Here is a 15,065-nt window from a genome sequence, read left to right on the forward strand (position 1 = left end):
TTGTAACAGTGTTCTGTACAGAGGAGGCTGGTGGGAAGAGCTATAGGAGGACGGGCTCATTGTAATGGCTGGGATAGACTCAATCCAGCCATTACAATGAGCCCGTCCTCCTATAGTTCCTCCCACCAGCCTCTTCTGGTTCTGTATCACAACATGTAAGGGATAATCAACGAGGGGCAATGCATTCTATGGAAAATAATGAACGATGTGGAAGGTGGTTTCCACAACGTGCTAGTGGAATGGAACTAACCTTCCACGGAGTTGCATTATTTTCCAGAGAACACATAGAGCCTCGAGTTGATTATCCCTTTTATACCATGGCTATAATTTAACACCTTTGCTGCTAGAAATGTGTTCAACGTCCACTGGAATAGCCTGCAAGTTTACTAGATAGCTACAGTAGTTGCCTTTGCTAACCAAACAGACTTGCTAGTTTAGCTAACCAAATCATCAGTCCTAGCTTGCCATTATGAAAATCAAATTCAACAATGCCAATAATGTTTTTCATTTGAATTTTGCTTTCAAAAGAAGCTCAAACATAGAACATGTAAGAATGAACTATAGCCATTGAATGCTACCGTGCAGATATGCCGTGTGTTATAGGGAATTATACAACGGGTGAGCCTAATGCTGATTGGTTAAATGCTCATTTTAGCCAGTGTCTATTCTTCAAGTTTCCACCAGCTAAATCTATGATGTTAAAATGCCTATTTACTCTGTTCCGTCTGACTGCGCAATCCACTTTCTCATCAGCCCAGCCAGGCAAATTATAAACTTGATCTCCACTATAAAAAGCATCTAGACGTTCTCACATTTCTTTTAGACTAACATTTAGTTTTCAACAGCGAAGACTACATTTACATTTAAGTCATTTAGCAGACGCTCTTATCCAGAGCGACTTACAAATTGGTGCATTCACCTTATGATATCCAGTGGAACAACCACTTTACAATAGTGCATCTAACTCTTTTAAGGGGGGGGGGGGGGTTAGAAGGATTACTTTATCCTATCCTAGGTATTCCTTAAAGAGGTGGGGTTTCAGGTGTCTCCGGAAGGTGGTGATTGACTCCGCTGACCTGGCGTCGTGAGGGAGTTTGTTCCACCATTGGGGTGCCAGAGCAGCGAACAGTTTTGACTGGGCTGAGCGGTAACTGTACTTCCTCAGAGGTAGGGAGGCGAGCAGGCCAGAGGTGGATGAACGCAGTGCCCTTGTTTGGGTGTAGGGCCTGATCAGAGCCTGAAGGTACGGAGGTGCCGTTCCCCTCACAGCTCCGTAGGCAAGCACCATGGTCTTGTAGCGGATGCGAGCTTCAACTGGAAGCCAGTGGAGAGAGCGGAGGAGCGGGGTGACGTGAGAGAACTTGGGAAAGTTGAACACCAGACGGGCTGCGGCGTTCTGGATGAGTTGTAGGGGTTTAATGGCACAGGCAGGGAGCCCAGCCAACAGCGAGTTGCAGTAATCCAGACGGGAGATGACAAGTGCCTGGATTAGGACCTGCGCCGCTTCCTGCGTGAGGCAGGGTCGTACTCTGCGAATGTTGTAGAGCATGAACCTACAGGAACGGGTCACCGCCTTGATGTTAGTTGAGAACGACAGGGTGTTGTCCAGGATCACGCCAAGGTTCTTAGCACTCTGGGAGGAGGACACAATGGAGTTGTCAACCGTGATGGCGAGATCATGGAACGGGCAGTCCTTCCCCGGGAGGAAGAGCAGCTCCGTCTTGCCGAGGTTCAGCTTGAGGTGGTGATCCGTCATCCACACTGATATGTCTGCCAGACATGCAGAGATGCGATTCACCACCTGGTTATCAGAGGGGGGAAAGGAGAAGATTAATTGTGTGTCGTCTGCATAGCAATGATAGGAGAGACCATGTGAGGATATGACAGAGCCAAGTGACTTGGTGTATAGCGAGAATAGGAGAGGGCCTAGAACAGAGCCCTGGGGGACACCAGTGGTGAGAGCACGTGGTGCGGAGACAGATTCTCGCCACGCCACCTGGTAGGAGCGACCTGTCAGGTAGGACGCAATCCAAGCGTGGGCCGCGCCGGAGATGCCCAGCTCGGAGAGGGTGGAGAGGAGGATCTGATGGTTCACAGTATCAAAGGCAGCCGATAGGTCTAGAAGGATGAGAGCAGAGGAGAGAGAGTTAGCTTTAGCAGTGCGGAGCGCCTCCGTGACACAGAGAAGAGCAGTCTCAGTTGAATGACTAGTCTTGAAACCTGACTGATTTGGATCAAGAAGGTCATTCTGAGAGAGATAGCAGGAGAGCTGGCCAAGGACGGCACGTTCAAGAGTTTTGGAGAGAAAAGAAAGAAGGGATACTGGTCTGTAGTTGTTGACATCGGAGGGATCGAGTGTAGGTTTTTTCAGAAGGGGTGCAACTCTCGCTCTCTTGAAGACGGAAGGGACGTAGCCAGCGGTCAAGGATGAGTTGATGAGCGAGGTGAGGTAAGGGAGAAGGTCTCCGGAAATGGTCTGGAGAAGAGAGGAGGGGATAGGGTCAAGCGGGCAGGTTGTTGGGCGGCCGGCCGTCACAAGACGCGAGATTTCATCTGGAGAGAGAGGGGAGAAAGAGGTCAAAGCACAGGGTAGGGCAGTGTGAGCAGAACCAGCGGTGTCGTTTGACTTAGCAAACGAGGATCGGATGTCGTCGACCTTCTTTTCAAAATGGTTGACGAAGTCATCAGCAGAGAGGGAGGAGGGGGGAGGAGGGGGAGGAGGATTCAGGAGGGAGGAGAAGGTGGCAAAGAGCTTCCTAGGGTTAGAGGCAGATGCTTGGAATTTAGAGTGGTAGAAATTGGCTTTAGCAGCAGAGACAGAAGAGGAGAATGTAGAGAGGAGGGAGTGAAAGGATGCCAGGTCCGCAGGGAGGCGAGTTTTCCTCCATTTCCGCTCGGCTGCCCTGTTCTGTGAGCTCGCAATGAGTCGTCGAGCCACGGAGCAGGAGGGGAGGACCGAGCCGGCCTGGAGGATAGGGGACATAGAGAGTCAAAGGATGCAGAAAGGGAGGAGAGGAGGGTTGAGGAGGCAGAATCAGGAGATAGGTTGGAGAAGGTTTGAGCAGAGGGAAGAGATGATAGGATGGAAGAGGAGAGAGTAGCGGGGGAGAGAGAGCGAAGGTTGGGACGGCGCGATACCATCCGAGTAGGGGCAGTGTGGGAAGTGTTGGATGAGAGCGAGAGGGAAAAGGATACAAGGTAGTGGTCGGAGACTTGGAGGGGAGTTGCAATGAGATTAGTGGAAGAACAGCATCTAGTAAAGATGAGGTCAAGCGTATTGCCTGCCTTGTGAGTAGGGGGGGAAGGTGAGAGGGTGAGGTCAAAAGAGGAGAGGAGTGGAAAGAAGGAGGCAGAGAGGAATGAGTCAAAGGTAGACGTGGGGAGGTTAAAGTCACCCAGAACTGTGAGAGGTGAGCCATCCTCAGGAAAGGAACTTATCAGGGCGTCAAGCTCATTGATGAACTCTCCAAGGGAACCTGGAGGGCGATAAATGATAAGGATGTTAAGCTTGAAAGGGCTGGTAACTGTGACAGCATGGAATTCAAAGGAGGCGATAGACAGATGGGTCAGGGGAGAAAGAGAGAATGTCCACTTGGGAGAGATGAGGATCCCAGTTCCACCACCCCGCTGACCAGAAGCTCTCGGGGTGTGCGTGACCAGAAGCTCTCGGGGTGTGCGAGAACACGTGGGCAGACGAGGAGAGAGCAGTAGGAGTAGCAGTGTTATCAGTGGTAATCCATGTTTCCGTCAGTGCCAAGAAGTCGAGGGACTGGAGGGAAGCATAGGCTGAGATGAACTCTGCCTTGTTGGCCGCAGATCGGCAGTTCCAGAGGCTGCCTGAGACCTGGAACTCCACGTGGGTCGTGCGCGCTGGGACCACCAGGTTAGAGTAGCAGCGGCCACGCGGTGTGAAGCGTTTGTATGGTCTGTGCAGAGAGGAGAGAACAGGGATAGACAGACACATAGTTGACAGGCTACAGAAGAGGCTACGCTAATGCAAAGGAGATTGGAATGACAAGTGGACTACACGTCTCGAATGTTCAGAAAGTTAAGCTTACGTTGCAAAAAAATCTTATTGACTAAAATGATATAGTACTGCTGGCTGGTGAAATAGGCTAGCTAGCAGTGGCTGCGTTGTTGACTTTGTTTGAAAGTGTAGCTGGCTAGGTAACCTCTAACTGGCTAGGTAACCTCGACAATTACTCTAGACTACACAATTATCTTGGATACAAAGACGGCTATGTAGCCAGCTAAGATCAAACAAATCAAACTGTTGTACTGTAATGAAATGAAATGTAATACTACCTGTGGAGCAAAGCGGAATGCAACTACTCGCTCCAACCCGGAAGTGCGTATCGTAGAGGGAGAGGCAATAGAAGTGTTGTTTCTTGTATTATTGTCTTTTGTGTCTTTAGAGGACTGTTTCACCTTAATGTCCCCTTTCCCTTTTCTTCTGTCCTTATTTTGTCCCACTTTGTATAAACTAGTATAAACTTTGCTGTCTGTCTCTCAGACATTTGTGATATTGTTTCAATATTCAAATTGGATCTCCAGCTGTCCCATAGTAATGAACGTGTAGGGGTCGGGAGTCAGGACGAGACCGAGGCAGGCAGCGTTTCTCAGTCAGTTGAAATCATGAATCAGCTGGCATAATTTTTATGGATATATATATACAAAGAAATGTCAATTGAAAAAAGGTAAAACAAAACAAAGTGCAGCTAGTTTGCAGTCTTTCCAGCTTCAGTGTTTGAAGTGATTGTGTTAGTGTGTTGGCTTGCTCAACAGTGTGCTGACGAGAGCACAGTTGATATGCCAGGTGAAATCGCACCTCATTGTTTGACGTGACTAAGTTAGCAAGTTAGCAAGCACGGGATAAGAACTTTGCCAGCCAGTAAGGCAATGGAACGTTTTGAACGAATAAAAAGACTGAACGACTGGGTCGTGTCTCTAGCAACTGAACCAATAGAATGCACGACCAGCCGGCTTGGGTAGCAACCCTAGATTTTATGTCGGGACTATATCTTGTAGAATGATTAAATAGTATGAATAAATTAATCAAAATAATGTTTTTAATGAAAATATGTCAGTCATTATTTGAATATGTAACCTGTTGTATAAAAGTGATAATGCCCTTGAAGCCGGTGTTTGGAGGATATATTGGCACGGTTTGCTGTTCCTTGGGCCTAACAACACCCGTGCCAATATACCCTCCAAACACTGGCTTATTGGGCATTATCACTTAAATAATGCATGCTCTAGAATGCCAATCAGAAATGTGTATTCAACAATTTAAGTCATTTAGCAGACGCTCTTATCCAGAGCGACTTACAAATTGGTGCATTCACCTTATGATATCCAGTGGAACAACCACTTTACAATAGTGCATCTAACTCTTTTAAGGGGGGGGGGTTAGAAGGATTACTTTATCCTATCCTAGGTATTCCTTAAAGAGGTGGGGTTTCAGGTGTCTCCGGAAGGTGGTGATTGACTCCGCTGACCTGGCGTCGTGAGGGAGTTTGTTCCACCATTGGGGTGCCAGAGCAGCGAACAGTTTTGACTGGGCTGAGCGGGAACTGTACTTCCTCAGAGGTAGGGAGGCGAGCAGGCCAGAGGTGGATGAACGCAGTGCCCTTGTTTGGGTGTAGGGCCTGATCAGAGCCTGAAGGTACGGAGGTGCCGTTCCCCTCACAGCTCCGTAGGCAAGCACCATGGTCTTGTAGCGGATGCGAGCTTCAACTGGAAGCCAGTGGAGAGAGCGGAGGAGCGGGGTGACGTGAGAGAACTTGGGAAAGTTGAACACCAGACGGGCTGCGGCGTTCTGGATGAGTTGTAGGGGTTTAATGGCACAGGCAGGGAGCCCAGCCAACAGCGAGTTGCAGTAATCCAGACGGGAGATGACAAGTGCCTGGATTAGGACCTGCGCCGCTTCCTGCGTGAGGCAGGGTCGTACTCTGCGAATGTTGTATAGCATGAACCTACAGGAACGGGTCACCGCCTTGATGTTAGTTGAGAACGACAGGGTGTTGTCCAGGATCACGCCAAGGTTCTTAGCACTCTGGGAGGAGGACACAATGGAGTTGTCAACCGTGATGGCGAGATCATGGAACGGGCAGTCCTTCCCCGGGAGGAAGAGCAGCTCCGTCTTGCCGAGGTTCAGCTTGAGGTGGTGATCCGTCATCCACACTGATATGTCTGCCAGACATGCAGAGATGCGATTCACCACCTGGTTATCAGAGGGGGGAAAGGAGAAGATTAATTGTGTGTCGTCTGCATAGCAATGATAGGAGAGACCATGTGAGGATATGACAGAGCCAAGTGACTTGGTGTATAGCGAGAATAGGAGAGGGCCTAGAACAGAGCCCTGGGGGACACCAGTGGTGAGAGCACGTGGTGCGGAGACAGATTCTCGCCACGCCACCTGGTAGGAGCGACCTGTCAGGTAGGACGCAATCCAAGCGTGGGCCGCGCCGGAGATGCCCAGCTCGGAGAGGAGGATCTGATGGTTCACAGTATCAAAGGCAGCCGATAGGTCTAGAAGGATGAGAGCAGAGGAGAGAGAGTTAGCTTTAGCAGTGCGGAGCGCCTCCGTGACACAGAGAAGAGCAGTCTCAGTTGAATGACTAGTCTTGAAACCTGACTGATTTGGATCAAGAAGGTCATTCTGAGAGAGATAGCAGGAGAGCTGGCCAAGGACGGCACGTTCAAGAGTTTTGGAGAGAACAATAACAATGTATTTAATAATATAATAATATAATAATAATATAATAATAATAATAATAACAATGCCATGTTATAAATGTTACTACTCCCTGCTCTATTCAACCACTCCAAGAAGCTAGCAACCAACACCTTACATCTGCTACAGTAAAACCTACCATACCACCACCTTGTTGTGAAGTGGGTTTGTAGGTGTTCTCCTACCTCTGTTGTGGTCTTTTACCTCTGTTCCCTACCTTCTCTGTCCCCCTCAGGGTATCCACCGTCTGTACGAGGAGGGAGATGATGGAGAGGAGCAGGACGAGGGCATGGGGGAAGAGGAGGATGAAGAGGACAGAGAGAGGGACAGCCTGAGTGACGGGACTCCGAACAAGGACTGCCCGCTCCCTGAGCGACGCTCCCGCCGCCTGAAGTCTGAGGTCGGTGATGAGGTGATCACCGGAGACTGTTTTTATATTTTATTTTATCACTTTCATTTTGATTTCACATGGTGATTTACTAAAATGATCTGCATTTTTACTCTTCTGTTTTTTTGCCTAACTTGTTTGTGGACTTAATGTACTGGAAATGCAATTGCTGGATGGAGATACATTCTCATTAGCAAGAGGGGCTTTGCAGCCTGTGTGCTGGCTCTGGACTCATTAGCTACATTCTCAATAGCCAGAGAGCCTTAGCCTTGCGTGTGCCCATAACATCAAGAGAGATCTCTCTGCTCGTCACCCTGTGTCATGGGGTCACGTAGTTACTGTAAGGGCTTTAATTCAAATCAATTGTATTTGTCACAAGTGCCAAATACAACAGGTGTAGACCTTACAGTGAAATGCTTACTGACAAGCCCTTAACCAACAGTGCAGTTCTACAAAAGAAGTGTTAAAGTATTTACAAAAGTAACTGAAGTAAAAAATATATATAAAATAAATAATAATAATTAAGGATCAACCATAAAGTAACAGTATACAGCTATATACAGGACGTACCGGTACAGAGTCAATGTGCGGGGGCACCGGTTAATGTGCGGGGGCACCACATTTAACCATGGAAAGAGGTCTGGGAATATGTCTGACTATAAACAGGGTAGCTATTCCCTCCGCAAGGCAATCAAACAAGCGAAATGCCAGTACAGGGACATGGTGGAGTCGCAATTCAACAGCTCAGACACGAGACGTATGTGGCAGGGTCTACAGGAAATCACGGACTACAAAAAAAAATCCAGCCTCGTCACGGACACCGACGTCACACTTCCAGACAGACTAAACACCTTTGCCCGCTTTGAGGATAGTACAGCCCCCCCCGCCCCTTCTCCTTATTCGTGGCAGACGTGAGTAAAACATTTAAACGTGTTAACCCTCACAAGGCTGCTGGCCCAGACGGCATCCCTAGCCGCGTCCTCAAAGCATGCACAGACCAGCTGGCTGGTGTGTTTACGGACATACTCAATCGCTCCCTATCCCAGTCTGTTGTTCCCACATGATCCAAGATGGCTACCATTGTTCCTGTACCTAAGAAGGCAAAGGTAACTGAACTTAATGACTATCTCCCCTTAGCACTCACTTCTGTCATCATGAAGTTATTATTTTAATGGACAAAAATGAGCTTTTCTTTTATAAACAAGGACATTTCTGAGTGACCCCAAACTTTTGAACTGTAGTGTATATACTGTATTTTATACCATCTATTGCACCTTGCCAATGCTGCTCAGCCATCACTCATCCATATACTTACATGTACATATTCTCATTCACCCCTTTAGATTTGTGTGTATTTGGTGGTTGTTGGGGAATTGTTAGATATTACTGCATTGTCGGAACTAGAAGCACAAGCATTTCGCTACACTCGCATTAACATCTGCAAACCATGTGTATGTGACAAATAAAATTATATATATATATTTTTAAATTTGAAGTGACCATGCATGGATAATAAACAGTATCTTTAACTTTTCCTCTTGTGGAGTTCAGCACAACATATTTCTTATCACAAGTTCTGTAGGACGTTAGGTTGGGGGTTGTAGTTTTTATATGCTGCTAACTGAGATACTGATCTAATGTATGGACCCATATGCACCCACGGTGCTCAGAATGAAGGAAATCACATTTGTATTATGGCACGTCATATTAACAGAACATGGAAGTCGAGGATGCAACGATTGTGTGGTCCTTCAATCAAATCAAATTTTATTTGTCACATGCTCCGAATACAACCTTACCATGAAATTCTTACTTACAAGCCCTTAACCAACAATGCAGTTCAATAAATAGAGTTAAGAAAATATAGTACCAGTAACAATAAAGAGGCTATATACAGGGGGTACTGGTACCGAGTCAATGTGCGGGTATACATGTAGGTAGGGGTAAAGTGACTAAGCATAGATAATAAACAGCGACTAGCAGCAGTGTAAAAACAAAGGGAGCGTGTCAATTGTAATCTTTTGGGTGGCCATTTGGTTAATTGTTCAGCAGTCTTATGGCTTGGGGGAAGAAACTGTTTTTAACCTCTAATTCCTCCCAAACCCGGATCCGGGAGCACCCCCCACAGTAAAAAAGCTGACTAGCATAGCCTAGCATAGCGTCACAAGTAAATACTAGCATCTAAATATCATTAAATCACAAGTCCAAGACACCAGATGAAAGATACACATCTTGTGAATCCAGCCATCATTTCTGTTTTTTAAAATGTCTTACAGGGAAGACACAATATGTAAATCTATTAGCTAACCACGTTAGCAAAAGACACCATTTTTTTACTCCACCAGTTTTTTACTCCATCAGTAGCTATCACAAATTCGACCAAATAAAGATATAAATAGCCACTAACCAAGAAAAAACTTCATCAGATGACAGTCTGATAACATATTTATTGTATAGCATATGTTTTGTTAGAAAAATGTGCATATTTCAGGTATAAATCATAGTTTACCATTGCAGCCACTATCACAAAACTCACCAAAGCGACTAGAATAACTACAGAGAGCAACGTGTATTACTTAATTACTCATCATAAAACATTTCTTAAAAATACACAGCGTACAGCAATTGAAAGACACAGATCTTGTGAATCCAGACAATATTTCAGATTTTCTAAGTGTTTTACAGCGAAAACACAATATAGCGTTATATTAGCTTACCACAATAGCAAACATCACAACAGCATTGATTCAAGCAAAAACATAGCGATTAGTATAAGCCACCAAAATATATTAATTTTTTCACTAACCTTCTCAGAATTCTTCAGATGACAGTCCTATAACATCATATTACACAATGCATATAGAGTTTGTTTGAAAATGTGCATATTTAGCGGCACAAATCGTGGTTATACAATGTGAATAGTGGCCAAAACTTCAAGAAATCTGTCCGGCGCCATCTTGGAGAGGAACCTATTCTAATCGAAAACTATTCATAAACTTGACTAAAAAATACAAGTTGGACAGCAAATGAAAGATAAATTAGTTCTTAATGCAATCGCTGTGTTAGATTTTTAAAATTAACGTTACTGCGCAATACAGCGTGCGCTAAAGGGAGACCGCACCATAATTCATGGCGGAATTATTATTTGACATTTGTCAACATAAGTACGAATTAACAGCATAAAGACTGCTTACTATTAGCTGAGCTTCCATCAGAATCTTGGGCAAGGTGTCCTTTCTCCAGAACAATCGTCTTTGGGTTGAAAGATGTCCTCTTGTCCTGTCGAAATAGCCGCTAACGTTAGCCACCCACTGGAGAGGTGTCCAACTCGTGAAAGCGCGTCACAAAGAAATCCAGGAAAATCGCAATAAACTGCTATAAACTGCTATAAGTCCGTTTAAATTAACTACCTTATGAAGTTTTTAAGACAAAAAACAAATTAAATCAGAGCCGGAGATATAGAACTGCTAAACCGAAAGATTTTGAAGAAGCCATGCCGGTGTCCCTGCTGCGTCAGGCGCCTCGTCGAAAAGGTCGATACTTCCGTTCCAAGAGGTTTTATACTCCCCCAGATGGTGCTATCCGCTCCATTCAAAGTCTCACCGCTTACTGACATCTAGGGGAAGGCGTATGCAGTGCATGTAGCCCCATACCTTATAAGGGAATTTATAAACCGACCCTGGAACAGAGACCTCAATTTCAGAAATCTCACTTATTGACAGGAAGTGAGCTGCAGAATGACTTCTGTTTCACTCAGAGAAATAATTCAAACGGTTTTAGAAACTAGAGTGTTTTCTATCCAATAGTAATAATAATATGCATATTGTACGAGCAAGAATTGAGTATGAGGCAGTTTAATTTGGAGACGATATTTTCCAAAGTGGAAACAGCACCCCCTAGATTGACAAAAGGTTTTAAGGAGCTTTTTGATCCTAGACTTGGCGGTCCGGTACCGCTTGTCGTGCGGTAGCAGAGAGAACAGTCTATGACTTGGGTGACTGGAGTCTTAGACAATTGTTTTGGGCCTTCCTCTGACACCGCCTACTATATAGGTCCTGGATGGTAGGAAGCTTGGCCCCAGCGATGTACTGGGTCGTACGCACTACCCTCTGTAGCGCCTTAGCCAGATGCCATACCTGGTGGTGATGCAACTGGTCAGGATGTTCCCAATGGTGCAGCTGTAGAACTTTTTGAGGATCTGGGGACCCATGCCATATCTATTCAGTCTCCGGAGGCGGAAAAGGTGTTGTCATGCCTCTTCACAACTGTCTTGTTTGGACATTTACATTTACATTTTAGTCATTTAGCAGACGCTCTTATCCAGAGCGACTTACAGTAGAGTGCATACATTTTTTATTACATTTTATTTTTTAATTTTTTTTTTACATACTGAGACAAGGATATCCCTACCGGCCAAACCCTCCCTACCGGCCAAACCCTCCCTAACCCGGACGACGCTATGCCAATTGTGCGTCGCCCCACGGATCTCCCGGTTGCGGCCGGCTGCGACAGAGCCTGGGCGCGAACCCAGCCCAGCCTGGGCGCGAACCCAGAGACTCTGGTGGCGCAGCTAGCACTGCGATGCAGTGCCCTAGACCACTGCGCCACCCGGGAGACTGGACAATGATAGTTTGTTGACGTGGACACCAAGGAACTTGTAACTCTTCACCTGCTCCACTACAGCCCTGTCAATGTTAATGTAAGCCTGTTCGGCCAGCCTTTTCCTGTAGTCCACGATCAGCTCCTTTGTTTGCTCACATTGAGGGAGAGGTTGTTGTCCTGGCACCACACTGCCAGGTCTCTGACCTCCTTCCCCAGTGTTGAGGATCAGCGTGGCAGATGTGTTGCCTACCCTTACCAACTGGGGGTGGCCCGTCAGGAAGTCCAGGATCCAGTTGCGGGGGGAGGTGTTTAGTCCCAGGGCCCTTAGCTTAGTGATGAGCTTTGAACGCTGAGCTGTAGTCAATGAACAGCATTCTCACATAGGTGTTCCTTTTGTCTAGGTGGGAAAGGGCAGTGTGGAGTGTGATTGCGTCATCTGTGGATCTGTTGGGGTGGTATGTGAACTGGAGTCGGTCTAGGGTTTCCAGGATGATGATGTTGTGAGCCATGACCAGCCTTTCAAAGCACTTCATGGCTACCGACGATTGCTTCGGGACAGTAATCATTTAGGCAGGTTACCTTCGCTTCTTTGGGCGTAGGGACTATGGTGGTCTGCTTGATACATGTAGGTATTGCAGACTCGGTCAGGGTGGGGTTGAACATGTCAGTGAAGACACTTGCCAGTTGTAGTTCATGTCCTGGTAATCCGCCTAGCCTCGGCTTTGTGAATGTTGACCTGTTTTTAAGGTCTTGCTCACATTGACTACAGAGAGCGTGATCACAGTCGCCCGGAACGGCTGGTGCTCTCATGCATGCTTCAGTGTTGCTTGCCTCGACGCGAGCATGAAAGGCATTTAGCTCGTCTGGTAGGCTCACGTCACTGGACAGCTCGTGGCAGGCTTTCCCTTTGTAGTCTGTAATAGTTTTCAAGCTCTGCCACAACCGACGAGCGTCAAAGCCGGTATGGTGTTTTGATGTGCACTTTGAAGATGTTAGAATAACTGTCCATATTTACGTTTCCTTAGCCAACAAGACGCGTAACGAATAGCAAAATTACTAGCCTATGTCAAACTGATATCCCCGTAGTAGAAAAGTTTACCTATTCTATTGGTCAGCTTGTCGAGAAAGAAATAGCCTATCCAAACTGACTTTGGGACAGTAGGTCTAGGCTACATAGAAAACTTTAAAAAGCAATTAGTCTGATGCAACAGGTTAGAAAATGTAGCTTAATGTTGATAAACTATTATTTCTTCACATTACAAACAATTTTTTCACATAAGCGCAGCAATTAAAATATCCATTAGAAATGTAGAAAGAGGACAGATCTAATATGATTGTTCCTTTGGCTACTGGACAATGAAAGAAAAGTGATATAAAATAATTGCCCTTGTGGATATGGTCTGATTTTTGCGATACTGTAGCAGCAGCAGCTCTTATGCTGTCTTGACAGATTTTCTGCTCAAATGCTCTGTATCTGTACGTGTGTGATGAATAAGATACGTAACGAATATACTGTACACGTGCCAATTTAATTCCATAACAGTATGCAAATTCACCTATAGACCGATAAGCACTATTTCGCAATGGGATTTTTTTTCTTATTCTCCCAGAAAATTTGCCACATTTCAATTTTATTTTTCTGCGTTTAAAAAACCTTTATCCGCCAGAAGCCGGCTACTACCAGTTAACGGAGACCATGCTAGAGGTAGTCCAGAGTTAACTTACTGTATTACTGCTGTTGTTTTAATTATTTGTTACTTTTTTATTTTCTTCTTATCTATTTTGTTTACATAATTTTCTTCTCTAAGCATTGTTGGTTAAGGGCCTGTAAGTAAGAATTTCACTGTACGGTCTACACCTGTTGTATTTGGCGCATGTGACAAATAAAATACAGTTGTTTGTGTATTTTGGCATAAAGACATCCAAATGACATACAATATCACCATGGATTCATTGATTATCCAAGCCCAAAATCACATTACCATTGTTGGCTACCTTTTAATTGAACAGCAACCCAGCTTCTGCCCCTTCATGTCCTAGATTCCCCAGCTGCAGTCAGTGGAACTCTCGACGGGGTCAGTGGCTGATGTTTGTCAATCCAACAGGATCTAACTGTTTCCTGGACATCTCTCCAGGACTCTGCATCTGAAATAGCACCCTATTCCCTATATATTACACTACTTTTGACCGGGCCTGCATAATGCTCTAGTCAATAGTAGTGCTCTATATAGGGAAAAGGGTGACATTTTGGACTTGTCCCAGGAACGTTCCTTGATGTTGTATTGTGTTTTTGTCTCCTCTCCTAGCGGGAAATCAAAGAGCCCAAGACCCTGCATATCTTTGGCAGTGTTCCCAAGATGGTTGGGTTAGAGATTGTACCAGCTGGTAAGGAACTTAGCTAGTATTTATTTGACTTCACTTACTCAAAGCAGATGCTGCAACGACAAGTATCTGTTCAGGGACTTTTCTACTATTGAAACTGTTGGGCAGCCCGCTTCAAAAAAAATTCGGGACGCTTAAGTCCAAACTTTTTATTCATTATTTTTTGAATAATTTGTAAATACATTTTCGGAATGTTAAAATACTTTCAGTGTAAACTTAAACCAGATATAAAGTATGTAGGAAAGATAATGGCACTATACAGTGTATTCGAGAAGTGTCAGACACTTCACTTTTTCCACATTTTGTTACATTTCAGCCTTATTCAAAAATGTATGAAAAAAAACCATTGAGGAACTATAAAAATAATACCCCATTATGACAAGGCGAAAACAGGTTTTTAGAAATGTTTGCTTATTTATTAAAAATGTAAAACATATGTTATTTACATAAGTATTCAGACCCTTTGCTATGAGACTTGACATTGAGCTCCTGTTTCCATTGATCATCCTTGAGATGTTTCTTCAACTTGATTGGAGTCCACCTGTGGTAAATTTAATTGATTGGACAATATCTGGAAAGGCACACACCGGTCTGTATAAGGCCCACAGTTGATGGTGCATGTCAGAGGAAAAACCAATCATGAGGTCAAAGGCAGTGGTGGAAAAAGGACCCAATTGGCATACTTGAGTAAAAGGAAAGATACCTTTTTTTTAAAGAAAAATGACTATTGTAAAAGTGGAAGTCATCCAGTAAAATACGACTTGAGTAAAAGTTTAAAAGTGTATGTTTTTAAATATACTTAAGTATCAAAAGTAAATGTAATTGCTAAAATATACTTAAGTATGAAAAGTAAAAGCCTAAATAATTTCAATTTTTTTATATTAAGCAACCCAGACGGCACTATTTTTGTTTTAATTTACGGATAACCAGGAGCACACTCCAACACTCATTTACAAA

The 15,065-nt window shown here is 44.9% G+C and overlaps 1 protein-coding gene across 6 annotated transcripts in view; it reads left to right on the plus strand.

Moving 5' to 3' along the window:
- The window catches only part of LOC139565661 (lysine-specific demethylase 5A-like), a 60,481-nt gene that overhangs the window by 4,024 nt on the left and 41,392 nt on the right, over positions 1-15,065 (plus strand). For 3 of the 6 annotated variants that reach the window (XM_071386143.1, XM_071386147.1, XM_071386144.1), the window contains exons 5-6: positions 6,972-7,148; positions 14,033-14,111. In XM_071386143.1, the coding sequence (XP_071242244.1) occupies positions 6,972-7,148; positions 14,033-14,111 (256 nt within the window). The remainder of the gene's footprint in view (positions 1-6,971; positions 7,149-14,032; positions 14,112-15,065) is intronic. The other 3 variants (XM_071386145.1, XM_071386146.1, XM_071386148.1) reach the window with 1 other exon arrangement.

The sequence above is a fragment of the Salvelinus alpinus genome, chromosome 37 (genome assembly GCF_045679555.1).
Source record: "Salvelinus alpinus chromosome 37, SLU_Salpinus.1, whole genome shotgun sequence".
In the NCBI taxonomy this organism is placed as follows: Eukaryota; Metazoa; Chordata; class Actinopteri; order Salmoniformes; family Salmonidae; genus Salvelinus; species Salvelinus alpinus.